This window comes from Chionomys nivalis, chromosome 4, assembly GCF_950005125.1.
Source record: "Chionomys nivalis chromosome 4, mChiNiv1.1, whole genome shotgun sequence".
Classification (NCBI taxonomy): domain Eukaryota; kingdom Metazoa; phylum Chordata; class Mammalia; order Rodentia; family Cricetidae; genus Chionomys; species Chionomys nivalis.
Window position 1 is genome coordinate 87,646,480 of NC_080089.1, and position 25,365 is coordinate 87,671,844.

A 25,365-nucleotide genomic window follows, 5' to 3' on the forward strand; every position below is an offset into this window, starting at 1 on the left:
CTGTCTACCTAAGTTTTTTCCTGCTGTAGGTCCAAAGCAGGTTCTTTATTCATTAATGGTAATCACAGCACACAGAGGGGACTCCCACATCAACACAGTACTTCAGAGCAGAGGCGAAGGAAGATGGTGGAAGACTATTCAGACACAGAGAACAAACACAATCCTGAGGTGGAGACACATCTGGCCTGCCGAGGGACATCAAGCGACTGGGCGGTCCAGTAGAGGGAAGCAAGGGAGTGGTTGGACAAGGTCTCCTTGCTGAGGGTGTCATGCGCCACTGCGGTAACGTTATGTTATGTTCTAAGTGAGACGGGAGTAGCCGCGGTAACAAGAGCAGAGTGAGATCATGAGTCCTTCTGGTTGCCATATTGAAAATGAATTGACAGAGTGCTCCCGAGGTGTAAGCAGGGAGAGAGATGGGTTACCACAGGAAGCCGGGCAGTGGTGGTGCATGCCTTTCATCTTGCACTCGTGAGGCAGAGACAGATATATCTCTGTGAGTTCAAGGCCAGCATGGTCTACAAACTGGGTTTCAGAACAGCCAGAAGTGTTACAAAGAGAAACTCTGTCTCCAAAACAAGACAAAATAGAAAATAAAAAGTTGCTGTAAGAATTCAGATGGGGAAACTGAGGCACTGGGTGATGAAATAGCAAAGCTGGTAAAAAGCATAGAGAGGGGTTTGGTTTTGCTCTTCTGAGATGGGGTGCTGTTGTATAGTGGGGACAGCCCTCCTATTTCCTATATGGTCTCAGTCACCTGAAACTCCTCAGTACTGGGACTACAAGCCTCCTCATCAGGCTTAGCCATGATAGGGATTAAAATCTAGGCATTTTGACCCCAGCTGCCATTTCTTAGCTGCCCCCTAGTCTCTGGTGATTATCTAATATAGTGGTTCTCAGTCTGTGAGTTACAGCTCCTTTGGGGTCGAAGACAGGGGTTGCCTAAGACCGTTGAGAAACATAGATACTTACATTATGATTCATAACAGCAGCAAAATTATAGTTACGAAGTAGCAATGAAAATAATTTTGTGGTTGGGGGTCACCACCACATGAGGACCTGTATTCAAGGGTTGCAGCATTAGGAAGGCTGAGAACCACTGCTCTAGAATTTGGAGTCTGCCTCGGACCCGAATGTTGCTTTCTCTCTGCAGGTCTGGCAACTGAGGGCCGGTCGGCTTTGGATATTGTGCACCCCGTGCGAGTGGATGCTGGGGGCTCCTTCCTGTCCTATGAGCTGTGGCCAAGGGTGCTGCGTAAGCGAGATGTGTCTGCCACCCAGGCCTCGTCTGCTTTCTATCAGCTGCAGTACCAAGGGCGGGAGCTGCTCTTCAACTTGACCACCAACCCTTATCTCCTGGCACCCGGCTTTGTGAGCGAGATCCGGCGTCGCAGCAGCCTAGGCCATATGCACATCCGAACCCGTGCTCCCACCTGCCACCTGCTTGGTGATGTGCAGGACCCTGAGCTGGAAGGTGGTTTTGCAGCCATCAGCGCCTGTGATGGCCTAGTGAGTTCCCTGGGATGCGTGTGTGGAGGGCCTGGGGTTGGCGTGACATTGACTCTGCCTGGTGGCTTCGGTAAACATACCTTTCCTTTGCTAGCTTCTGTGTTCATGAAGGAGACAGAAATGACAGTGCAGACCTTCTTGTTCTGAAGGACAGAAAGCTTGAAGTGAGTCAGATACCTGTTGGCCTTGGTTTTTGTCAGGGTTTGGACCCAATTTTTGAACTTCTGAAAATGTGCTGGGTAGGAGAGAAGCTGCCCAGAGACCCACATATGGAAGACAGATTGCAGAGGTTAAGTAAACATTGGGCGCTTACTTCTCGGGGGTCTGAAGACTCACTTAGGCACCCCTTGCCTTTACTTGGAGCCCAGACCAGAGGTCTCCAACAATCCCTCTCTTCTCCGTTTGTCAGCCTCTAAGACGGTTTTGCCACTGAGATTCCACTACCAAAGGCTAAAGCAGCTTCCATTCCAGGCAGTGTTCATCTGCTTTTTGTAACTGCAAGCACCCTAGTGTGTATAGCAGGAGTGGAAGTGTGCACACACAGTCGTCCACTGCTTTCAAAGGGCCCTCAGCCAGAATGGCTCAGGTGAAAACTATGGGACCAGCAACACAAGTGGCATGCACTATGGGCTGCCTAGGCCTGAGAGGCCTCTCTGTGCACTAATGTATTCTGCTTTAGGAGCCCATGCCTGCTTCTCAGGTGTAGTTCCTCTCATTGAGCCCGCATGGAGACTGAGCAGAGATCGCCTTCCCATTCTATAAATTAAGAAACAGGCTCTGAGAGGATCTTGTGCTGGTCCCTAAATCCCAATCATTCAGGGAGGCTGATTCAAAACCCCATCTGTAGTCCCTAAAGCAGATTACTTTCTAGTACTCTGTATGACCCAAGGGGTTTAATTGGTGCTAGTTGGAACATCTTAAGGAGGTGACACCTTCTCTCTTGGGAGTCCCACGCTTGCGCCAGAGATGGTGGTCTGCCTGGATGCTTCCTATGACCCTCTATTCTCTGAACTCTATGCCAGGCAGATGTACCCAAAGCGCTCTTGCCAGCTTCACTTCTCTGGCCAGCTATGAACCCAAGAAGCAGGATATCTTCGTGGTCATGGCAACTGGGTGGCTTGGGTATGACAGAGCTGCCTTTGGAATGATTCATTGCCTCAGGGAGACTGAAGAGGTTGATGAGAAGTAATGGTCAGCTGGGAGGGGGCATGGTGGCTGGAGAAAACTGGCTGGCAAAGGAGACGCAAAACATCCCGAGGGCCTGGCCATGGGCCACCGACTCAGGAGGGCTGTCTGGGACTTTATAAGATGTCATCTTGTCAGATTCTGATGCAGACCTCTTTCTCCCTTCGAATGCTGGTGGGGCAGAATCCTTGGAGATGTTTCGAGAGACTTCTAGTAAGGGCCAGAGCTTTGCTTTGAAGTCTTTGGCCGTGTAGAATGGTGAGGAAAGAATTAGCAATAGACCAGCAGGAGGGAGCCGCCCTGTGAGGCTGTGGTGGGTTCAGATTGGGGAGGTGGGGCCCAGCTGAGTTCAGCAGACCTCTGGAGTCTGTGGAAAGGCAACCAGGTACCAGCCCTCCTGTGACCCTGGTGCGTCTTCCCCAGAGAGGTGTGTTCCAGCTCTCCAATGAGGACTACTTCATTGAGCCTCTGCCTGGAGTTCCAGCTCAGACTGGACATGCCCAGCCCCACATGGTATACAAGCACCAAGTCCCTGAGCAGCGGGGCCAGCAGGATCACTCAAGGGCTCCAGGAACCTGTGGAGTACAAGGTATGTACGTCCCTATGGAGCTGTGGCTAGGGATGACCTTCAGACACACGTCCTTTCTAGAAGCCTCTCTTAATACCCTCATGGCCAGCTTCCTTGGACTAGAGGCATGCAGCATTCAAACCAACATTCTATCATAGCCTTGGATGTCTCATTAACTTGTGGCATGGTCTTGACAGGTCCCCTGGAGTGTCCTTCCTGTTGCTGCTCACCTCCTCTGTTCACTTTGACACTTCCTCTTCCTCCGCTCTCTCTACATATTGCTTAGGGTGTCTCTGACTCCATCAATCATTCCTCCTCAGTTGGCTGGGCTGTCCATAGCCAATCCCAGCAGGGATACTGGTGAGGAACCTCCTGACCCTCTTTCCTGCTTCTATTCCAGACTAACTAACCTGTGTTATTGGGGCCTTCTAGCTCAGTACCTGGGGGATCTCACGCACTCCATCTCTGCCCATCAGTGTCCTCAGAGCTGGAGCATCGGCGAGAGCGCTGGGAACAGCGGCGGCAGAAGCGGCGGCAGCAGCGATCAATCAGCAAAGAGAAGTGGGTGGAGACCCTGGTGGTGGCGGATGCCAAGATGGTAGAGTACCATGGGCAACCACAAGTGGAGAGCTATGTGCTGACGATCATGAACATGGTGAGGTTGCTACAGTTGCTACAAGGGAGGGGGTGGCAAAGGAAGGGACATTGAAATGGGACACAGAAGTAGATATGGGTAGGAATGCTGACAGGCTGGCTTCTAGATATGGGGTCAGGTTCCAAGCGTGAAGGAGGTTTCCAGGCCCCAAGACTAGAGAGAAACAGCCCTGGTAGGATCCTTAGAGGAGTGTTGTGGCACCGGGCACAGCTGTAGGGCTTCTTGGACGTTGAACTATACTCCACGTGCCCCTCCCTGGCCCCAGACTACCCAGAATGCTGAGTGGTGTGCTGTGTCACCTGCTGGGAGGGGTGAGTGAAGACTGGGCCACCGCATCCCTGTCCCTGTCCGAGAGCACATGGTCTGGTTGGTTCACACGCTCTGCCCAGGACAAACCCATTCTTGCTTTATGTCAGGATCTGTGCTAAGTGCTGGGGACAGATACACCTCACCAGAATAGCTCCACCCAAGACATATTCATGCCTTAGAGATGGGACTGTCTGCTTAGTTTTAGGGTGTCTTAGCTTAGCTGGTGACCTTGGGCAGGTCTGTGAGCTGCGGAGGGCAGGAACACCTCATGGGCTGGACAAACTGCTCTTGACTCCACCTGACAGTTGAAATGACAGAGATTTTTGAGGTGCATGGGCTTTGCAAGTCAAAGTGAAGCAAGACAGAGATAGGCAAGGCAGTCTAGGGTCTCCAAAGGGCCACCCTTTGGGCACTGTGGCTGATCTATCCACCCCCGTGGGGATCATAGGGTCAGAACCTCCTTCCCAGATCTCTCCTTGAGGGGCTACCAGGCTGATCCTTGTGGCTTCCCAGGAGAAAAGATCTCCTTACAGCTCTGTCTGTCCCCAAGGCCAGGGTTCGCTTGCTGCCACCATAGAGGAAGTGCCTCTGAGGTCAGCTAGGATGTTTGGCTGTGAAGTCAGGGCTCAAAAGAAGGGGCTGCAGCCATGGCTGGTGTCCACCTGCTAACATCACAGTCCCACTGCGCGAGTCTTTGTGAGCGAGTGTAGTTCTGAGGTAGCCTTTCCTGATTTGGATACCATCATCAGCTCCTTGTTCTTTAGGGACCAAAGGCCTCTGAGGCCTTTTGCTTCAGGGGCCTCACTCAAGCCTCCTTTGCTGAGCCTGGTCTGCACACGGAGGTGGCCACTGAAGTCCAGGCTGTAGGGGACTATTGCTGGATAACAGGGCTTGGCCTCTGGGCAGATGGGGAAGGACAGGGGAGGGTTCTTCCCAGTGCCACCTCTTATAGGCTTGGCTTGAAAGGAGCAGCAGCTTGGCTGGAACCGCCTATGGTTAAAAGAGTCTCTTGGGGGTCAAGACTTGTGCTTAGTGAGACCTACCCAGACTTAACAGGATCCCATGACATTCCTTGGGTGATCAAGGATCAGGCATTTTGCTTCAGGACTCAGCAGGTTCTATTGGGAAGAGGTGGGGTTGGCCTTCACATTCTGCTGCAGGTGGTTAAGGGGCTGACGTGCAGCCTGAATACAGGGTGACAGTAACCCCTGCCATCACGTTATCTTCATTGTTTTTGACTTCAGGAGGCCATCTACCCTCAACATTTTTCCTTTTCCCTTAAGCAATAGAGTGTCTAGGGTCTAAGGAATAGACCAGTTGGCAAAATGCTTTCAACCCCCAAAACCTACATAAAAAAACCAGAGAAGGTGACATGTGTTTGTAATCTCAGTGCTGGAAGACAGAGACAGGTAGATACATTCCTAGGGCTCACTAGTCAGCAAGTTTTGTCTAATCAGCAAGCATCAGGTCAAAGAAGAAACTGTCTCAAACAAGGTGGGGGTTGGAGAGAGGTAAAGGCACTTGCCTGGAAAACTTGGGCATCTGAGTTTGATCCCCAGAACCCACGGTGGAGGGAGAGAACCGACAGACCCCTGAAGGGTGGCCTCTGACCTCCTCACATGCAGTCATGTGAGTGTGCACATGTCCACATTGTATATAGGCAGGCTAATGTTAGACCAAATCAAAACAAACAAACAAGATAGTTTCTGAGGCATGATAGCCAAGGTTGACCTCTGACCTCCACAAACATGCACACTCCCCTGCAAGTCTCGTCCTATTTAGATACAATTTTTCTTTAGGTATTGTTAGAAGTCACAACCAACCTGCTGTCTGTCCCCTGGGACTGACAACTGACCCTAATTTTGACCTGGCCTCTTCTTTTCTGCGGGAGTTTTCACAGGGCTGGCGGCTATTGGTATTCAGTTCTCTGCACCCTGGTACAGTTTCTATCTTTAGAGGGAGCCCGTTAGAGCAATGTCAGTAGGCATGGGGCCTGTGACAGACAGGAACACACCTGCCCTCATCACTCCAGAGCTGCCACACCCAGAAAGGACCGGGAAGCAGAACGGTGGGGGCTCCATGTTGGCACCTGCTCCCACCTTGGCTCTCAGGATCCACTCGTATCTACTGCGTGGGGTGACTGGTCCTGGTTTCTCCAGGATAGAAAGAGAAGAGTCAGTCCCATGTTACACAGCTGATGATATTCAGAGCTCGGGGCTGCTTTGGCTTTGTTGGGGGGTAGGGCGGAGGAAAGGGTCAGTATTTGCAAGCAGATCTCAAGCTATTGCTCAGAACAGGCCAGAGCCCTAGGAAGTGACCTGGAAGGATTTTGTGTGTGATCTGTCACTGCTGGGTTGGGGCAGTGTGAGTACAGGTGTGGAGACATGCAGGTGTGGAGTCGGGCGGGTGTGGAGACGTGCAGGTGTAGAGTTGGGCAGGTGTGGAGACGTGCAGGTGTGGAGACGGGCAGGTGTGGGGACATGCAGGTGTGGAGACGGGCAGGTGTGGGGACGTGCAGGTGTGGAGACGTGCAGGTATGGAGTCGGGCAGGTGTGGAGACGTGCAGGTATAGAGTTGGGCAGGTGTGGAGACGTGCAGGTGTGGAGACGGGCAGGTGTGGAGTCGGGTGGGTGTGGAGACGTGCAGGTGTAGAGTTGGGCAGGTGTGGAGACGGGCAGGTGTGGAGTCGGGCAGGGGTGGAAATGTGCAGGTGTGGAGATGGGCAGGTGTGGAGATGGGCAGGTGTGGAGACGGGCAGGTGTGGGGACGGACAGGCACATGTGTATACATAGCCGCAGTAATGTGAGCCGTTGGTGTGCCCCAGAGAGTGATCTTGTGTGTGATCAGATATCCATGCTCCTGGGTGGCCGGGGTGGGTACTGGGTTCCATATCCAATATCCTGGTTGTGGCCTGATCCCCTCTCACACCCTCTTGCATAGGTGGCTGGCCTGTTTCACGACCCCAGCATTGGGAACCCCATTCACATCACCATCGTGCGCCTCATCCTGTTGGAAGATGAGGAGGTGAGAAGTCATATAGTTCCTAAGCTATCCCAAGCAATGGCCTGAGCTCTCCTGCCCTGTGCCTTGAACACCCTATGTGGAAGGACAAGCATAAGCCTCCTTGGCCTTGATAGTATCCTGACACCTCTGGCCCTTGAGACACTTTTTCTCAGGTCACAGACAGAGGGGTGGAGGCTGGGGACCCTGGTTGCTCTACCCCTTAGATCTCTGATTCCTGTGTCTTGGTGTAGAGTCCAGTTGGGCTTGTCCCTCAGAGCTCAGTATGAGGCATGAGCCACCACTCTTTCTGTCTCCAGAAGGACTTAAAGATCACGCACCATGCGGACAACACTCTGAGGAGCTTCTGCAAATGGCAGAAGAGCATCAACACGAAGGGGGATGCCCACCCGCAGCACCATGACACTGCCATCCTGCTCACCAGGTACCTACCAAACCAGGGGGGGTGGGAGGGCCTTAGGGGAGGAATCTCGTGTTATTGTCATAAGCAATACAGAGACACCTTGTAGCCACCCAAACTCCCCATAGTAATGCCTTGCCCAGTGAAGTTTAGATAACACAAGTAGGAGTGGACAGAGGTGCAATCCAAAGACGTGTTCAGGACGCACCAGTTTTACATGCACATGTGTGTGGGTATGAATGGTGTATGGTATATGTGTATATGCTGTATGTATGTGATATATATATGTGTGTGTGTGTGTGTGTGTATGTGGAGTATGTGTGGTATGTATGGTATGTGTAGTGTGTGTGTGTAGTGTTGCACTATTCTGTTGTGTAAGTTGGTGGCCAAGGGTTCATTTACAGAGCACTGGCTTTCAAAGTCACTCTTATGCTGCTTGCTTTCAATCGCAGTTCCCTCCCTCTCTCTTCTACATTCTGGGGCTCTATTTTATTTTTTCCAACTTTTAAAATTTATTTATTTGTGTGTATATGTGTGTATGTGCACATGCATGCCACAGCACATGCACGCAGAACGCAGAGGACAGCTTGTAGGCATTGTTTCTCACTTTCCATCATGTAGATTCCAGGAACCTAAGTCAGGACATCAGGGTGGCCACAAGTGCCTTTACCCACTGAGCTATCTCTGTGGCTCCAGAGCCTGTGCTGTATTCCGCCTGGAGTTACCTTCCTTCTACTGGGCTACAGTAGCTGGATCGGTACCAACGTAGTTTGTTCTAGACACACATCCTTTCGATGTCCCAGTGTGTTGGAAAGGTTGTGTGTGAGCAAAGTTCCTGCTTCTAAAATGGCCATTGTGGGCCCAATGTAGGAGTGATGAGAAGTGACACCCTCTCTCCCTGGACCTGGGGTGGCCCAGGTTCCTCCCCGCCCTCTTGGCAGTAGACTAAGCCAGCCTGTTATCAACTCTTTCTTTGCAGGAAGGATTTGTGTGCAGCCATGAACCACCCCTGTGAAACCCTGGGCCTGTCTCACGTGGCTGGCATGTGCCATCCTCACCTCAGCTGCAGTGTCAGTGAGGACACTGGCCTGCCACTGGCCTTCACCGTGGCCCACGAGCTAGGTCACAGGTAACTCAACTGTCCCCACTGCCAGTTAGGAGCCCGACTTTACCTTTCTCCTTTTGGGCACCGGCCAGGAAGGATCCTAGGGAACAATAGCGTCTGTGGTGGCAGTCTTAACCACAAATCCCTGGCACTGTCCCTGTTTCCCTCAACAAGACTGCCCTTCCGTAAGCAGGAGAGAGGCATGCTGGGGCATCACTGAGACCCATCTGCAGCGTGTCATGGGAGAGGAGTGAGGATGGCTGGTCAGGGCATGGAGCCTTGGCCACCTCCTTTATTGCCCTTGGTGCTGGCATCTTTGATTCTTATCACTCTGCTTCCATGCCATGTTCTTTCTGGGCTTCTGTGTGTCCCTATAGATAGAGAGGGGGCTGGATGCAGTAATGTCACCTGTCTGTGACTCCCGTGTAACGTGACCTGGACCTTTTGTTGCCTGTGCTAGGGTTGGTTAGCTTGTAAATCGGCTTCATGGCAGGTTCCCAGAGAGCTCTATAGATCAGAGGACCTGGGCTGGGTGACAGTCCTTCTTTCTTGGCTGTGTTACGCTGGTTAGTTTTTTGGCCTCCCTGAGGCTCTCTGGGGTGATGAGGGCTAAGTGAGTTAGTAGTTGGCACAGTTCCTGGTTACCAGCTGGTGTTCAGGAATGTTTTCTTGGTCCCTTCTTAGGGATGGTTTCTTGAGACCTTCCTGGGAGGTGGTAGCACAGACATCTTAACTCAAGTTCACAGCCTGACATCATCTTGGGGTCAGGGAGGATGCAGGGCCACAATAGACTCCCATCTGTGTCTCCTAGATTGCCATTCTAGGCTTGCTCTGGGAGCAAGGATGGGGTTCGGAGGGTCTCAAAAAAGGTCATTTCAGGCCCAGCCTGGCACACGTAGATGGGAAACCCAGGGAACACTGTCGCCCCCATATTGTGCATCAGAGAGGGTGTGTGACTACCTCAAAGCCACACAGCCAGTGCATGACAGAGCTAGCCCTGGGAATTGGGACTGTACCCCTTGCAGGCCTCCACGGGAAGGAGGCCTGGTGGCCTCCTGCCGCTCACCTGCCCCTGGGGCCTGTGCTCTCACGCAGTTTTGGCATTCAGCATGACGGCACCGGCAATGACTGTGAGTCCATTGGGAAACGGCCTTTCATCATGTCTCCACAGCTCCTGTATGACGGAGGCATCCCGCTCACCTGGTCCCGCTGCAGCCGCCAGTACATCACCAGGTTCCTCGAGTAAGTCCTTCCCGCGCCTGGTGGCCGGGCCCTGTCTGTGCAGTCATTGTTCCATGGTGGGGATGCAGGGCCAGTTCCTGGTAGACGGGGGCCTCAAGGGTCCCCTTGGGCAGTGCACCTGTGTGTGCAGCTGTGCTGTGCCTTAGAGGATGAGCGGGAGGAGAAGTGCTGGATTCCAGAGCAGGGAGAGGTATCCACTGCAGACAGGGAGGGCTGTTTCTCTATGGAGTCAGGAAGATGCTGGCAGCTGAGGCTGGCCAGTGGGGATACTGGAGGGTGGGTGGCCTGCTTCACAGCTCAGTGAGACCAGGCAAAGAGGAGCAAAAACAGAAGGCTTTTCCTTCCTTCAATTTCTTACGTTGTTGATTTATTTTGTATTCCTACTTAATATTCTAAATAAGGATAAGTTTAAATCTGAACTTTTTTTTACGCTTATTTGTTTACTGGGGTGTGCATGTGTGGAGGGCAGAAGACAAGTTGTGGGTATGGGTTTTCTAGATTCATCTTGTATGTTCTGGGGTTCTAACGCAGGCTGTCAGACAAGTGTCTTTACCTGCTGAGCCATCTTACCGGCCCTACATTCTTTCTTTCCCCCTTTCCTCTTCCTCCTCTTGTTTTTAAAGTTAAGGCCTCTCTCTTTCTCCCCCTCCTCTCTCTTTTGAGACAAGGTTTCTCTGTGTAACTCTGACTGTCCTGGAACGCAGGCTGGCCTCGAACTCAGAGATATCCGTCTGCTTCTGCCTCCTGAGTGCTGGAATTAAAGGTGTGTGCTACCACCACCTAGCTCACACTCTTTTTAAAAAATTATCAGTGTGTATATTTGTGTGTGTGTATGCGTGCACATGCACATGTGTGTGTGTGTGTGTACATGCATGCGTGTACCATGGTGTGTAAATGCAGGTCAGAGGGCAGCTGTGTGTAGTCAGTTCTCTCTTGCACCTTTACATGAGTTCTGGGTGTCCAGCTCAGGCTGCCAGGTCTGCATGGCAAGCCACTTAACCTGCTGAACCACCTCGCGGGCCCCTGCCCAACTTCTCGGCACACATCCTACCATTCACTTTCATTTTGTACAGGCCAGGTGTTGTGGTGCTGCTCTTCAATCCCAGGGCCTCAAACATGGCCAGGCTTGCTCTTGGAGGCTTTGCTACATGTCCATCCCCTGGTGCCAGTTTTATTTTAAGTGCTGATGTCAGCTTTTAACACGCAGCGTGACCACAGCTGCACCACTGGCCTTTCTGAGTGATCTTCGCTGGGCAGTGGAAAAAGTGAATGAAACTATCCCCACTGCTGAAACCGCTCAGTTGCTTTCTGAATTGTTACCGCAACATGCACATTCATTCCCGATGGTCCACCGTCTGCTTATTGACAAGGAACAACCCCAAAGAAAAGATGGCTCTCTATGGGTCCTATCTTGTCTGTTTCTCTTGAGTCATCAGTGTCTGCACAGTCATTGGCTGAGGCAGGGATGTAACCTGAGCAAGAAGGGACAGGGGAGCTCCTTAGTTGGTTCTGTTTCCAGGACCAGTGCTTCTTCCTTCTTCAGAAGCAAGGTTGGGTTTGAGTGACAGTACAGCCGCTAGAGCTGTCCATGATCCTCTCTCGGTTGTAGGCATGGCCCTCTTATCTGCATGGGTTTGCTTTCCCTTTTAATGGGCTTCCAGACACGCAGTGGGGTCTATCAAAATTCTGTGCTCACGAAGAAGTGTGAATGCTACGTACAAGGAGGGTGACAAAGAACACTGGACTCAGACACTGTGTATCTCTCACGCAGATGCTCCTGTGTCCTTCCAGAATTTGCTTACAGACCTGAGGTTCAAAGATATGGAAAAATTTACGATGTTAACAGTAGGATGTTAAATGGCCTATTCCTTCCTCTCGAGACAACTGCTTTCAACCCTAAATCATGTAGCTTCTTTCCCTAGCTCAAGGGTTCCCTAACATCTCCAAACAGTGCCCATGGGGGACAGTTCACATTCAAACCATAGCAAGAACATATTAAATATTTTCATTATTATGGCTTTGTGCTTATTTTTTTCTGAATCAAATATTATAGCAGATGAAATTTTATTTTCAAGATGAAACTTTTCAAATAAAATTTTAAAAAATTATTTTATGTATATAAGGGTTTGTCTGCATGTGTATCTATGTATCATATGTGGCCTGGTGACTGTGGAGGTCGGAAGGTATTGGAGCTGCTGGGACTGCAGTTACAGATGGTTTTGAGGAACTGAACTCAGTCCCTCTGGAAGAGCAACCAGTGCTTTTAACCACAAAGCCATCTCTCGAGCTTCTAGCTAACAAGTTTTTTTTTTTTTTTTTTTTTTTTTTTTTTTTATTTGTCTGGTTTTCTCTCATCTCTTGGTCTTCCAAATCTAATGATGCCTCTTTCTAGAATGTAACTTTTTGGAAGCTTATCCCCGTCACACTATTTATTTACTTATTTATTTATCTATCTATCTATCTATCTATCTATCTATCTATCTATCTATCTATCTATTTATTTATTTTCGAGATCTGTAACCTCTCCACCTGTCTTAGTTAGGGTTTCTAATACTGTGACAAAACACCATGACCAAAAGGCATGTTGGGGAGGAAAGTGTTTATTTGGCTTACACTTCCTCATTGCTGTCCATCACTGAAGGAAGTCAGGACAGGAACTCGGACAGGGCAGGAACCTGGAGGCAGGAGCTGATGCAGAAGCCATGGAGGAGGCCTGCATACCGACTTGCTTCCCCTGGCTTGCTCAGCCTGCTTTGTTATGGAATCCAGGATCACCAGTCTACGGATGACTCCATCTACCATTGACTGGGCCCTTCCCATTGGTCACTAATTGAGAAAATGCCTTACAGCTGGATCTCACGGAGGCATTTCCTCAACTGAGGCTCCTCCTTTCTGACGGTTCTAGCTCACGCCAAGTTGCTGCACGAAACCAGCCAGTGCACCACCACCAGCTTCTCTGGACACTGGATACTTTCCTAAGCTTTCCCTGAAGTTGTCATAGAGAAGCTTCCCATTTCCTGAATTCCATGCTACTTTCTGAGGGATTATCTTTTGTTGTTGTTTTGATATGGCACACCCTCAAGAATCTTTCCAAAGTGGGTACATTGAGGTAAACTGTCTGAACATGTTTTTAGTCTTCCTTAACACAAGTCTGGTAGTGTGTTTGGTACTCAGTCACCCTTGGAATGTGGAAGGCATTTTTCCCATTGTCTACTGGTTTCCAACATTGCTGTCGAGACGCCCCGTACCATCCCTTTCCTGACAGCTTTGAATGTGACCGTTTAAATAGTCTGGAAGTTTTTAGGAATCTGTTTCTTCTTTTATGGCAACTTTAAAATTCATAGCTATGTGCCTTGGTCTCCTTTTATTTTGGGGACATCCATTGGGTTGTATTCATCTAGAAACATCATGGTTTTCAGTTACTGGAAATGTTCTTGTATTATTTATTTTTGATAATCTATTTTTTCTTTCTGGGACACTTTTAGTATTGAGCTGTTCTTCCCTTAATTTTTTAGGCCTTTTCTATCTTTTCTTTTCAGAGAGGTGTTGCTTTGTCTTTCATATATTTCTTCTGTCAAAGATTATGTTTGTTTGTTTAGAGATGAATGCCTCATGCAGCCCAAGCTAGCCTCGAACTTGCTATCCAGCCAAAGTTGACTTTGAACTCCTGTTCCTCCTGCCTTCATCCACTAAGTGCTGGTATTTTGTTTATTGTACCTTTTATTCCCTTAGTTCTAATCTCTAAATGCTGTTTTTTTTTTTTTTTTATTGAGCTCTATATTTTTTTCTGCTCCCCTACCTGCATCTCCTCTTCCCTTCAACCCTCCCCCAAGGTCCACATGCTCCCAATTTACTCAGGAGAGCTTATCTCTTTCTACTTCCCATGTAGATTAGATCTATGTATGTCTTTCCCAGTGTCCTCATTGTTGTCTAAGTTCTCTGGGATTGTGGTGTGTAGGCTGGCTTTCTTTGCTTACGTTTAAAAACCACCTATGAGTGAATACATGTGATAATTGTCTTTCTGTGTCTGAGTTACCACACTCAAAATAATGTTTTCTAGCTCCATCCATTTTCCTGCAAAATTCAAGCTGAAGTTATTTTTTTCTGCTGTGTAGTACTTCATTGTGTAAATGTACCACATTTTCCTTATCCATTCTTGGATTGAGGGGGCATTTAGGTTGTTTCCAGGTTCTGGCTATGATAAACAAAGCTGCTATGAACATAGCTGAGCACATGTCCTTGTGGCACAATTGAGCATCTTTTGGATATGTACCCAAAGGTGGTATTACTGGGTCTTGAGGAAGGTTGTTTCCTAATTTTCTGAGAAATTGTCACAATGACATCCAAAGGGGCTGTACCAGCTTGCATTCCCACCAGCAATACAAAGACCTCAACATAAAGCCAGCACATGACCCTTAAGGAGAAAGTGGGACGTACACTTGAACGCATCGGCACAGGAGGCCACTTCCTAAATATAACCCCAGTAGCACAGACACTGAGAGAAACAATTAATAAGTGGGGTTCCCCTTACCCCACAACCTCTCCAGCATAAATTGTCATCAGTGTTTTTGATCTTGGCCATTCTTACAGGTGTAAGATGGAATTTCAGAGTTGTTTTGATTTGCATTTCTGTGATGACTAAGGATGTTGAACATTTCCTTAAGTGTCTTTCAGCCATTTTAGATTCCTCTGTTGAGAGTTCTCTGTTTAGGTCTGTACTCCATTTTTTTAAAATTGGATTATTTGTTCTGTTGATGACCAATTTCTTGAGTTCTTCATATATTTTGGAGATCAGACCTCTGTCTGATGTGGGGTTAGTGAAGATCTTTTCCCAACTGTCGTTTTGTCTTGTTGACCCTGTCCTTTGCTTTACAGAAGCTTTTCAGTTTCAGGAGGTCCCATTTATTAATTGTTTCTCTCAGTGTCTGTGCTACTGGGGTTATATTTAGGAAGTGGTCTCCTGTGCCGATGCATTCAAGTATACTTCCCACTTTCTCCTATAAGGGTCAGTGTGCTGGCTTTATGTTGAGGTCTTTGATCCATTTGGACTTGAGTTTTTTTGTGGTGATAGATATGGGTCTCTTTTCATTCTTCTACATGTTGATATCCAGTTATGCCAGCACCATTTGTTAAATATGCTTTCTTTTTATCCATTTGATTTTTTTTTTTTTATTTTGCTTCTTTGTCAAAAATCAGGCGTTCGAAGGTGTGTGGATTAATATCCGGGTTTTCAATTCAGTTCCATTGGTCCTCCTGTCTGTTCTTATGCTAATACCTGGCTGTTTTCAGTACTGTAGCTCTGTAGCAGAGTTTGAAGTCAGGAATTGTGATGCCTCCAGAAGTTCTTTTATTGTCAGGATTGTTTTGGCTATTCTGGGTCTTTTGCTTTTCCATATGAAGTTGAGTACCGTTCTTTCGAGGTCTTTGAAGAATTTTGCTGGGATTTTGATGGGCATTGCTTTGAATCTGTAGATTGCTTTTGGTAAGATTGCCATTTTTACTATGTTAATTCTGCCTACCCAAGAGCATGGGAGATCTTTCTACTTTCTGGTGTCTTCTTCAATTTCTTTCTTCATAGATTTAAAGTTCTTGTTATACAAGTCTTCACTTGCTTGGTTAGTTACTCCGAAATATTTTTGGCTATTATGAAGGGTGATGTTTCTCTGATTTCTTTCCCAGCCCTTTTATCATTTGTGTACATGAGGGCTACTGGTTTTTTTTTTTTTGAGTTAATCTTGTATCCTGCTACATTACTGAAAGTGTTTGTGAGTTGTAGAAGTTCCTTGGTAGAATTTTTGGGATCACTTATGTAAACTATCATATAATCAGCAAACAGTGTGAGTTTGACTTCTTCTTTTCCGATTTATATCCCCTTGATCTCCTTTTCGTGTCTTATTGCTCCAGGTAGGATCTCAAGAACTAACTCAATAGACATGGAGATAGTGGACAACCTTGTCTTGTTCTTGATTTCAGTGGAATCGCTGGGAGTTTCTCTCCATTTAGTTTAATGTTGACTGTTGGCTTGGTGTATATTGTCTTAATTATGTTTAGGTATGTTCTTTGTATCCCTGCTTTCTCCAAGACCTTTATCATAAAGGGATGTTGTATTTTGTCAAAAGCTTTTTTGGCATCTAATAAGATGATCACATGGTTTTTATTTTTCAGTTTGTTTATTTGGTGGATTATGTTGACAGATTTTCCTATGTTGAACCATCCCTGAATCTCTGGGATGAAGCTGACTTGACCATGGTTGATGATGGGTTCTGATGTATTCTTGGATTTGTAAATACTTGTTTTTTAAGTTGTCTTACTTCATAAGTGCTCTTTCTGAGGTTCAGATTTACATGAATTTATGAAATCTTTTTCTCTTCTTCTCCTCTTCCTCTCCCTCCTCTGCTTCTTTCCTTCCTTCTCGTCTTCTTCTTCTATTTTTTAGAGACAGGGTTTTGTAGTTAGATTTTTCTTTGAGCTTCCAGGTCACAAATAATGACACAGAGACTTATTGTTAATTATGAAAACTCAGTCTTAGTGTAGGCTTGTCCCACTAGCTTTTATAACTTAATTAACCTGCTTTTATTAATCTATATTTTATCATGTGGCTTTTTACCTTTCTTTTATTCTGTATTTCCAACTTCCTGCATCTCCATGGTATCTTCTGCCTGCCTCAATTCATCTCCTCTTCTTTTCTCTCCCTGGAGGTCCTGTGCATCGCTCCTGCCTAACTATTGACTGTTGAGCTTTTTGTTACACCAATCACAGCAATATACCTTCACATAGTGCACAAATATCTCACAATATTTCCCCCGTTTGTTTAAATAAGAAGGAAAGGTTTTCACTGTAATACAGTAAAATTATATAAATAAGAAAAATTATCAAGTAAGAATTACATTTACAATGTCCAGTTCATTTGAATTTGACAAATTCAGAGAAATTACTAAGCAGCTGGCTGTCTGTACAGTCACACAGGTTCCTCTGCAAGGTTGAGACATCCATCTTCAGCCTATGGGTTTAGACTGTCTGACAGACTTTTCCGTAAAGTAGGAATTTTGAAGACCTCGTCTTGGCAAAGTTAAACAGCTGCCTTTTTTGTGTCCTGCTTGTCCAATTTGGACAGCATACTGTCAGCAGTAAAGGCAAGAGCAGTTTCTTGCCTAGTGATTAACTTTGACACAATAAAAGCAACCTCCATACAGAGTTACTTTGATGCCCATCATCTTCTCTAAAGTAGATTGGTCCTGTTAGATTCAGATATGTCTTATAGTCATGAAAAACCTTATGTTATTAAAACATCTTAAATGCCATATTCTATAGGTCGCTGAAGTGTTTGAAGACCACCTATCTATGTAAAATATATCTCTGGTTGACCTTGAAAACATATCTAAAATGACTACGACTTTGATTATTATAGATGACTAACTACTAACCAGCTTTCAAGGACTAGAACTTTACATTACATTTTTAAATGAGCTGCATACGTATAACGCCTTAAACAAGAATAGAAACATATATGCAGCATAACAAAAATAACCTTAAATTTGTATCAATATACAAAAAAACCTTAACAAGAATAGAAGCATATATAGCGTATGTTCTAGCAAAAATAACCTTAAATTTGTATCAGTATGCAAAAATCCATTATTTGAGATTAATGATTGCTTTTTAGGTAAAATTGGATTCATTAATCTACCCTTTTATCCTATCATTCCCATGTCATGTTTCCTCTGGAAACGAAGATATGAACTCTCCCCCAATAGAACATATTTTCTGGCTTCCATTTGAAGTTAAAATATTCTTAAAATATAGAGGTTGGTTTAATTTAGCAGTTTCCATAATCTAATGTCTCTCAGCAGCTATTGTTTTTTATACATCAGCATTTAAAAAAATTCAAGGTCAACAAAACAACATATTGGATTCAGGTACCCTGTGTATTTCCCATCTTTACGTGCCATATTTTTATATTACTTTACTCTCTCTTTAAAGACTTTATTATTTTTAAACTATTTTTTCTATGACTGTCTATGCCCATTTTCTGTTCTTTCTTCAGCATCTAATCACATTTTTAAACCCACTGTGCCTTTTTTAGAGGTTTTCTGCATCTGGACTTGGCTTTACTAAGCACCTGCAGCATTCTCTTTTAAACTGCTGTGTCAGCTGCTGCATGGCTCAGCTTCGTGCATGGCACTGGTGCATGTGCTGGCAGCTGACCCCAGCCCTCTTCGAGGCAGTGAGAGCGGAGCCTCATGCCTTTGGGCCTTGGCTTGATGCAGGTCTATTTGCCCCAGCTCCAATAGGCTTCTACTTAGTCTCCTGCCACTGACTGAGTAGTGTGTTGCCCACTGCTCATAAACCTCATTCAAGTGCTCAGAGCAGGGCCTCTTAAAAGAGCCATGCCTGTGTACACTGCCAGCACCCAGCCTACTCAGAACTCCGCCTCCCCCAGCTTTCTCAGGCCCTATGTGGATTTGTATGCTTCGAGTTGGGCACTAAATGTAGTCAGATTTTTCTTTAGGCTGTCAGCTCACAAATAACAACACAGAGACTTATTATTCATTATAAAAGCTTGATCATAGCTTAGGCTTGTCCCACTAGCTCTTAAAACTTAACCTGCTTTTATCAATCTACATTTTGCCATATGGTTTTTTGCTTTTTCTTTTATTTTGTATGTCTGACTTCCAGTGTCTCCCTGGTGTCTCCTGTGTACCTCAATCCATCTCCTCTTCCTTTCTCTCCCTGGAAGTCCCGCCTATACCTCCTGCTTAGCTATTGACTGTTCAGCTTTTTATTATACACCAATCACAGCAATACACCTTCGTACAGTGTACAAATATCCCACAACAGGGGTTCTCTGTCTTAACCTGGCTGTCTTAAAACTCATTCTATAGACTAGGCTGTTCTTGAATTCAGAGATCCTCCTGCCTCTGCCTCCCGAGTGTTAGGATTAAACATAGGTGCAAACCACCACTGCTTGGCCTGAAATCTTTTCTTTGTTTTTTTTGTTTTGTTTTAAAGATTGATTTTATTTATACTTATGTGTCTCAATGTATGCACACAAGAGCACAGTACCTGCAGAGGCCATGAGAAGGCATTGAATTTTTCTGGCACTAGAGATAGAAGCTGCTGTGAGCCATGTGATATGGGTGCTGGGAACTGAATTCTGGTCCTCTGCAAGAGCAGTAAGTGCTCTTAACTGAAAACCCATCTCTCCAGGGCCTGGTTTATTCTTTCTAAACATATTTCTTTCATGTTAAAGATTTTCTTAAAATGTGGTGGTATGTTTTGTATAGATAAGAAGAAACAGCTGCCTACTGGGAGATCTGTTGCCTTGGCTATAGCCTTCACTGATGAAGGGCTTATTGGGATTCAGCCTTTTTTTTTTTTTTTTTTTTTTTTTTTTTGAGGGGAAGCAGTTATCCTTAAATGCCAGAAACTGAGGTTATGTTTCTGAGTGACTTTAGACACCCAGAGAAGACTCTAGTCTCCTGGGAGCATGTCATCTCTGTCTGCTGGCATCCGAAAGGGCAGGACTTACTGGTGTCTCAGCCTTTACTGTGCAGAATATTAGTGATCCTTTCTCCGTAGGTTCCTTTGCTGTGAGCCTTTGCCTGTGACTGGGATCCCTAGACCCAGGTCCTGCTGGGTCTCTTTTCTTCTGGGCAGGGTGATGCCAATCCCCTGACCACACAGGGTTGGCATGGAAAATTTCCAATTTGCTCTGTCCTCAGCTCTACTGGCCCCCAGACATCTAAGGGTCCCTGAGATCTAGATTCCTGAATCTTCTAGGATTCTGTTTCTCCATTGTGTCTCCTCACAGCTTTAGCTCAGCATCTGCCACTTTACCAAGTCAGCTACCGGTCGGCCATCTGCTTTGCAGCTTCCAGAAGTTCTGTTGCCATCATTCATTTGCTGTCATCATGTCCTCTTACCCTCTGCCTGGGTGGAGTTATGCTTTGTTTATCCCTCAAATGTCAGTGTAGAAGAGCTTCAGCAGAGAGCTGAAGAGCTGTGCCTGCTTGCTCAGTGTGCTGCGGTTCTCTGGAAATCCCTTCCTTATGGCGTTAGACTGCTGCATGCCTAGGGCATCTGGGTTGGTGAGAGCACGGACACCGGTCTCTCCTGGAAGAGGGATTTGGATGAGGGGGTGACAACTGGAAACTGAAGAGTTCAGTTCAGTGGTTAAAACCTGGCCTCTGGCCCAGGCTCCTCGTGTTGGCAGATGAGTTACATTAGCCCTTAAGCCTCCAAAAATGGGGATCATGATGGACAGGCTTAGTGTTTGCTGTAAGGATTAACGGAGGAAGCAAGAAGCACACTTAGCATGGTGCCTACCACATAGTACAGAGTCAGTATGTGGCCACGGTTGCTATTACTCTTTCTACAGTGGTTAACCAAGTGGTTGACCTGTGGATTTGAACTAGAGAAGCCGCCCGGGTTGGGGAGGAGGTGAACTTCCCAGAGAGGGCAGAGGAAATCAGAAGAGTGGGTACCCTGAAACACCCACGGGGCTTGTTCCCAGCTGCCCCACCCAGAGTGCCACCCAGCACTCTGGCTCAGGGACAGATAACTGAACAGGCAAGTCTCTGTGTTCCTTTAGCGGCTGGAATGTATGAGAGCCTTGGCTGGGGGCCTGGGCTCAGGATAGGAGGAGAGGCAGAGAACCCGAGCCTGAGGTTTGCCTTGTGGATGGAACTGGACTCCACCACCTGAGGGTGCTCAGGAGAGAGAGTCACTCACTTCAGGTCAGGCCATACCTCTCTGCTCCATCTGTGAGTGAACAGTCAAGGGTGCAAAGTCCAGGAGAAGGGGAAAGCAGAGGATCCCTCCACAGCAGGCAGAGTGGCTGCTCCATCTCCCACCACTAGCTCCTTGCTGGGGTGGGACAGGAGAAAGTCTCTGCCCCAACTGGGTGGGGATCATCTGAACGAGTGGGTGCTGGATGGATGGTGCAGCAGTCTTTCTATAGCTTGGGGAACTCTCAGCATCATGTACAGACCACCCACTATCCCTATATGGCCACGCCCTTCAGCTCCCAGCGAATATCTGTTTCCTGAGCTGCTTTACTGAGACATGGCTTCCCCTCGCCGGGTCCATAGGCACACGTGTAATAGAGCCCAGGGCCACACATAGAATCTGTCTGCAGATCCTCACCCTTACAAAGATGAAGGCATAATAACTCAAAGTGAGGAAGGGATGGCAGCAGTCCTGGGTGAGTGGGGGGTGGCGTGTAAGAAGGTGTGGAGGGACAGAGAGCTCTCTTGGAGGCAGGGACACACTCTCAGGACTTTTAGAGCTGACACTAAGGTCGGGTAGGAGAGGAAGCTGAGCATAGGGGAAACCTGGCAAAGGCAGAACCTAGGGTGAAGGATCAGGGGATAGTTGTGGGGTGAAGGGGCATCTGCAGCTAGTCCAAGATGGCTGACCTGAAGAACTCCAGAAGTCTCTCTGGGCCGACAGGTGCTTATGTATAGTGGAGAGGTTGCAGCATCCACGCGTCTCTCCCGTTCAAGCAAGGATTACCCCGCCCGCCCCCAGCCCTGGCTGTCCTGGAACAAGCTCTTGTAGACCACACTGGCCTCGAACTCACAGAGACCTGCCTGTCTCTGCTCCTGAGTGCTGGGATTAAAGGCATGCGCCACCACCGCTTGGCTATTCATGCCTGTTCCTGAAGTCAGGGTTTTGCAGAGTGGGGAGCAGGCCTGGGGGTGTGTGGGGTTCTTCATCTCTTTTCTAAGAACCTCCTGTACAGAGACTCTATGACCAGAAACCAGGGCCAGAGAGGGAAATTGGCACACAGGCAGTCAGCTCTTCCCGATATCGAGGTGACAGTAAGACTTCCTACTAGAGTCATCCCCTGTCTACTCTGACCCTCTGTGGAGTGGCCCTGCCGTAATTAGCACAAGAAAGAGCCCCTAGGGGAGGGCTGATGGGTGTGGGGACCTTGGTATATGTCCAGCTGTTCGAGGAGCTTGACTGTGAGCCAGCCAGAGGAAGGGAAGGCTGCCCCTGGCTTTTCCTAAGCAGACACTGCTCTGGGATAGCTTGGGGCCTCCTACATACGAGGATGTGAAGGTCCAGAGAAGCTAGGTAGTAGTCCAAGGTCATACAACACCCACAAGAGGAAGAGAAGGCCAGCTGCTTCTGTGACTTTGCAAGCAGACACTGCGGTGGATGCTTCTACAGCTTGGGATTGGTCCCTTAGAATGAGGTTGTGACAGTTCAGAGAGGACTGGGGGTAAACTGAGGCAACATAACATCCTCTGCCAAACTGAGAGGTAGGCTGCTATCTCTCTAGCTGTCTAGCATCAAGCCCATAGGTGCCCAGCAAGTTGGCACAGTGTCACAAGGGACTAGTGTCCCTTCTTCCTCCCTCTGTCAGATTCTACTTTTTCTTTTCTTTTTCCTGGGACTTCTGCCTGCTCCAACCAGAATCATGTTCATCCTGGCTCCCTGGCCTGGTACCTTCTGTCCTCAAGTCAACCTGGCTTAGGGCTGTACTGATCTCCCATTGACTGGACCAGTGTCCCACGGATTCTGCCTCCTGTTATTTCCAACTAAGTCCTTTCTGTCTCGTCACCTGTTGCCTATATTTGTAGCTCAGATCCCCTTAGATTCTAGCCCTTGACCCTCCTCCCATCCCTAAGGGACCAAAATGAGCCCTGGGGGGCTGGCAGCATGCTCTCACCCTCCTGCTTCCAGACAACCTCATAGAACATTTAGAGTTAATCAAAACAGAGGTGGTTTTTGTGTGTGTGTGTGTGTGTGTGTGTTTGTTTGTATGTGTGTGGACTAGGGATATCCCTCCCAGAGCCCGGTTGCCTCCCTGCTCCCTGCCTGCTACTGCCGCTGCCGCCGCCACTGCTGCTGCAGCTGCTGCTGCATGGCCACCTTTCTGGGCACCACATCTGAAGGAGCGTGTGATGCACATGGGCTGTGGATGCTCACATTGGCCCATTCTCTTGTCAATGCCCTGGAATGCTTGCTAGAGGAAGGCAGGAAGGAACGGGGAGTAAGGAGCAGAGGGCAAGCCCTCGGGTCAGGGTAGGAGGTGGCCAGGCAGCTGTTCCCCCAGAGGCCTTTTGTTTTATCAGCTGTGGTGTGATGGTTTCCAGAGCTTGGCCCAATCCAGCCTGGCCCCAGGCTCCCAGCAGGGGTAGAGGCCGCAGGAGCTAAGAGCATAGCCATTTGAGGGCTTGGTGGACCTGACCTTTGGAAGAAGGGTGCCAGAGTGTCTGTGGCGGTCCAGTGGCTTGTGCCAAGGCCTGCAATAGGGGTGGGGTATTTGTTATTAGGCTGGAGCTCCAGGCAGGGGAGAGAAGCCTACAGGACTGCCTTGCGAGGCTGGGGCCACATGACGGGCTGGCTAGGCGGAAGACTGTCATTTTCCCGCCGTTTCCACAAGTCCCACCTGCTCTGCTCTTCCACCCAGGCCTCTCTCATGGGTCTTAGGCTGCACTCTTGCCCTAAGGGGCCTCCCTTTACCCTTCCATCCCATTTTCTGCAGCCGTGGGTGGGGTCTGTGCTTGGATGACTCTCCAGCCAAAGACGTCATTGACTTCCCCTCCGTGCTGCCCGGTGTCCTGTATGATGTGAACCACCAGTGCCGCCTTCAGTATGGGGCTTACTCAGTCTTCTGTGAGGACATGGATGTGAGTAAGGGTGTGGGAGTCACAGGCAATGGCCCTCACCAGCCTGAGAGTGACAGGTTCTGAGAACCTCTGCCTGGCTTGGGCTGGACTCTCAAGGGACATGGTGATACCTAATGTGACCTTCGGCAGAAGCCTGGGGTTGGGTGGTCTCAGGCCCAGGTCTGGATTCTGTATCAACCCCCAGGGGACTTTGGACAAGACCCCTAGCCCTCTGGATTTGACTTAGAAGAGAAAAAAAAATCTGCCCTTTAGAGTGCAACAGAGAGTCTTGTAAAGATATGACAGACGCTTCTACCTTGAGTGTTTGAGGAGGTGTAGCCGGGGGCTGGAAGAAGCGGCCAGCTGGAGACAGCGCTCAGCTCCAACCCAGTCTGAAGGATAGCCCCTCCCAAGAGCCTCATGATAGGATGTGGTTGAGGGGAGGGGCCAGAGAAGAAGTCGACAGTGGACCCTCGCACTTGCACACTCACTTGGTGTACTGTCCCTATGGAAAGTGTCCAGGGGGCTCCCGGGGGACAATAGGGGCAGACTGGGTGGTCTCACTGGGGAGAGGATGAGGGTGATGTACATGTCTGTTTGCAGAACGTCTGCCACACACTGTGGTGCTCTGTGGGCACCACCTGTCACTCCAAGCTGGATGCAGCCGTGGATGGCACGAGATGTGGGAAGAACAAGGTAGGTGGGAAACCTTGACCCTGACAGAATGTGGGGTGGGGGAGGGCTGCCTGTTCTCTGACCACGCCACGCCAGACTTCCCTGGGGTCGACTTTAGCTTCTGCTCTTAGTATTCATTTTGCTTCAGCATGGTGTCTGGGCTGTGGGTGACCATAAAGGCTGTCTTGCACCTTCCATCCTCCTGCCTCTGCGACTGTCTTGCTCGCTTTGTTCTCACTGGGGTGAGGATGACTGAGAGGTGTCGGGGTTGGGTTGCTCTGCCTCCATCTGTCTCAGTAGTGGTGTCTCAGTGGAGAGTGCGTCCCTGAGGGCTTCCAGCCTGAGGCGGTGGACGGTGGCTGGTCCGGCTGGAGTGCCTGGTCTGTCTGCTCGAGGAGCTGTGGCGTGGGTGTACGGAGTGCTGAACGACAGTGCACACAACCTGTGTGAGTGCGGGGCCCAGGCTGGGATTAAGGACCTGAGCGGAGCAGATTGTGGAGACTGCTTGTGTTCCAGCATGCAGCTCTCAAAAGTATCCCTAGAAGGGCCAAGTCCAGTGTCTAAGTCACCACCGGCCACTTCCAGGGAGTGTTCTGGAAGGATTCCCCCAGAGCTGACACCATTGCAGTCAGGGGAGTGCTCTCCCAGAGCCTGGGGAGATGAACCAGAGACCTTGCAACACAGGCAGGGACTGTGGGGAGGTTGGGGCAGAGGTAAATGCTTAGCATCTGGGTCCTGGAATGCTCAAGGTTTAGGCCCTCCACCCTCACACAAGGGCATCCTTTTCCATTGCTCCCCTGGGCCTCAGTGTGCTCGACTCTATAATGGGATGCTAGCAGAGTCCTAGTTAACTTGCCATTGGATAAAGTCAGGCCACATGGGTGAGGCACTGAGCCCTCCAGGTGCTCTGGGAAGTGCCCAGCACCAGCTACTTCGGACCCCTGAGGAGACCGGCAGCAGTTGGGCAGCCCTGGTGGGGTGGCTGTGACCTGGGGTGAGCCCCCTTAAGGGGGCTGTGGAGACTCCATGAAACAAAGGGTTGTCTGGGACAACTTCTTTGCCTGGCTCCCAAGG

At 48.6% G+C, this 25,365-nt stretch overlaps 1 protein-coding gene across 1 annotated transcript in view; it reads left to right on the forward strand.

Annotated features, from left to right (window-relative positions):
* The first annotated feature begins 269 nt into the window (after positions 1-269).
* Positions 270-25,365, forward strand: part of Adamts7 (ADAM metallopeptidase with thrombospondin type 1 motif 7) — a 37,202-nt gene continuing 12,106 nt past the window's right edge. The window contains exons 1-11 of the mRNA XM_057768395.1: positions 270-282; positions 1,154-1,509; positions 3,118-3,283; positions 3,739-3,917; positions 7,167-7,250; positions 7,547-7,671; positions 8,627-8,776; positions 9,848-9,994; positions 23,493-23,637; positions 24,220-24,312; positions 24,592-24,737. Coding sequence (XP_057624378.1) covers positions 270-282; positions 1,154-1,509; positions 3,118-3,283; positions 3,739-3,917; positions 7,167-7,250; positions 7,547-7,671; positions 8,627-8,776; positions 9,848-9,994; positions 23,493-23,637; positions 24,220-24,312; positions 24,592-24,737 — 1,604 coding nt within the window. The remainder of the gene's footprint in view (positions 283-1,153; positions 1,510-3,117; positions 3,284-3,738; positions 3,918-7,166; positions 7,251-7,546; positions 7,672-8,626; positions 8,777-9,847; positions 9,995-23,492; positions 23,638-24,219; positions 24,313-24,591; positions 24,738-25,365) is intronic.